The sequence below is a fragment of the Pygocentrus nattereri genome, unplaced genomic scaffold, assembly GCF_015220715.1.
Source record: "Pygocentrus nattereri isolate fPygNat1 unplaced genomic scaffold, fPygNat1.pri scaffold_100_arrow_ctg1, whole genome shotgun sequence".
NCBI lineage: Eukaryota > Metazoa > Chordata > Actinopteri > Characiformes > Serrasalmidae > Pygocentrus > Pygocentrus nattereri.
In genome coordinates, this window is record NW_023618283.1 from 38228 (window position 1) to 40275 (window position 2048).

The 2048-nt window shown below is 38.2% G+C and overlaps 1 gene segment (V, D, J or C); it reads right to left on the reverse strand.

The window, feature by feature from the left end:
• Positions 1 to 218: 218 nt before the first annotated feature.
• Positions 219 to 1749, reverse strand: LOC119262958. The segment is given in 3 exon segments: positions 219 to 811; positions 1342 to 1545; positions 1628 to 1749. Coding segments are annotated over 3 exon segments (423 nt in total).
• Positions 1750 to 2048: the final 299 nt, after the last annotated feature.

A 2048-nucleotide genomic window follows, 5' to 3' on the forward strand; every position in this document is an offset into this window, starting at 1 on the left:
GAGTAACCCAAATAGGAAACTGCCATAAACTGAAGAATATAAATTATCATCTAAAATTACTTTTCTAAGTACAGTTCATTCAGAGAGTTAAGTAAATGTAATGGTGTAAATACAGCATGCAACTACTTATTGTGGATATTGGATCATGATTTAGTGCAGATATGGCAGATTTACACTAACCCTTTTCAAATGTAGCATCAGTATCCAGATACGTTCGTATTCTTGTGATTAAATAAAGCTTTAATTGTATGTCACTCTAGTCATGTTAGAGTTTGCATTATTATTGCGTGATTTATTATTGATAAGATTGGAGTGCAAACTACATGCATTTTAATCTGAAGAATAGTGGGATGTCTTACAACCATACTTCACTTTGTGCTCAGAGAGAGTGTAATAGCAGATAATACATAGTGTTTTGGATGTTACTTCAATCTGATTGTGTTCAAAGCAAATAGAAGGTGTTTTAAGTTTCTGTAAAGCGTGTCAGAGACTTTCTGTCACTGGGCTCCATCTCTAAGAACACAGTAGTAGAGAGCTGTATCTGCCATAATTAGTCTGTAACTGAACTCAGTGGATGAACTGGATGTAGATGATGAAAATCTGCTGTCTGAGGTATGACTATAACTCTCCCGTCAAGCTCCTCTCTGCAGTAAATACTGTAGAGCTCTGTTAGGATACTGTCTGCACCAGTAGAGAAAGATATTTTCACTGCTTGTTACATAAGAGCATTTCTGTGTAACTGATTGTCCCTTTTTCCTAAAAACTTCAGTGTCCTGATCATCTGGTCCAATTCGGTCAGCACCAAGCACACCTGTAGGAAAAGTAGAAAGAAAGAAAATTGAACATTTTACTAAAGTGTTAATTTTTCTAATACTTCTGAGCACATCTTCACAGTGAGTACCTGATGTCTGCAAATAACACACATAAATAACTATTCATACTATAAAAATAAATAAATAAATAAATAAATAAATAAATAAGTGTTAGCGGTGTCTTTGTCTGGGTTTGTGGTTCACTGATATCATGGTGTAGTAAGGAAATAAGTTTCTGTACAGCCTCTCAGGGACTTTGTATCACTGGGTCTACTCTAAGAGCACAGTAGTAGAGCGCAGAGTCTGACAGCTTTAGTTAATAATAAGTTCAGGAGATGTATCAGTTGTTGTTGCTTCAATTCGAAGGTCAGTGGGGAGACTCTGGTCACTACTGTGTGATTTTGCTCCTTTATACAGTAATTACTCAGGAGCTTCATTAACACACTCTCTGTACCAGGATGCCAACATTGTTAGAAAAGCAGCAGATGCTGGTTCTTTGAAATGCTCATATGAGTCAACCAGTACTTACATAACCAAGCTGATGAATCAGCTTCAACAGGATCTCCAGATTCAGTGGTGGAGAGGAGGAATTCTGGTTTGGATCTGGAATATTGATGATACCAAAACAAGCCATATGGAGAAACACTGTAGTTGTAGGAGAGAGTAACAGTCTCACCATCTCTGGCAGGGATAACAGACCCATAAGATCTTATCACATTTTCAAAAGAGTCACCTGTTAGAAACGAAAGTGGAAACACTAATGTTAAGAAATTTTGATGATAAACTGAAAAACAGGGGTTTAAAGTATCTCTTACCTGTTAATACTGAAAGAATCAGAAATGCACAGAAGAACATGATGGTTAAAGAAAATAACAGCAAGAGGAAAAGTCAGAAATGAGGCCTGTCTTCTGTGAAAGCACACAGCTCCACCTTCTGACACTCTCAGAGGATTCCATGTCTGTTACAGCTGCACACCCACCCCCAGTGGGTGGGGGAGAAAGTAAAAAAGGGAAATAACAAAACAATGCCACGGCGATGGTTCACCAACTGCTGCTCCTGAGAAAAGAGAAGAATGTGTACCTGAGACATATAGCACTTGGAAATACTGCACAAATGACTGTGATGTATGTGTATGTGGGTGAGGGTGTGTGTGTGTGTGTTTGTGAGTGCAGTACAGTATAAATTTGTCACAAGATGCACTCAATAGCGAGGGCAGAAAGCTGCGACAACATCTCC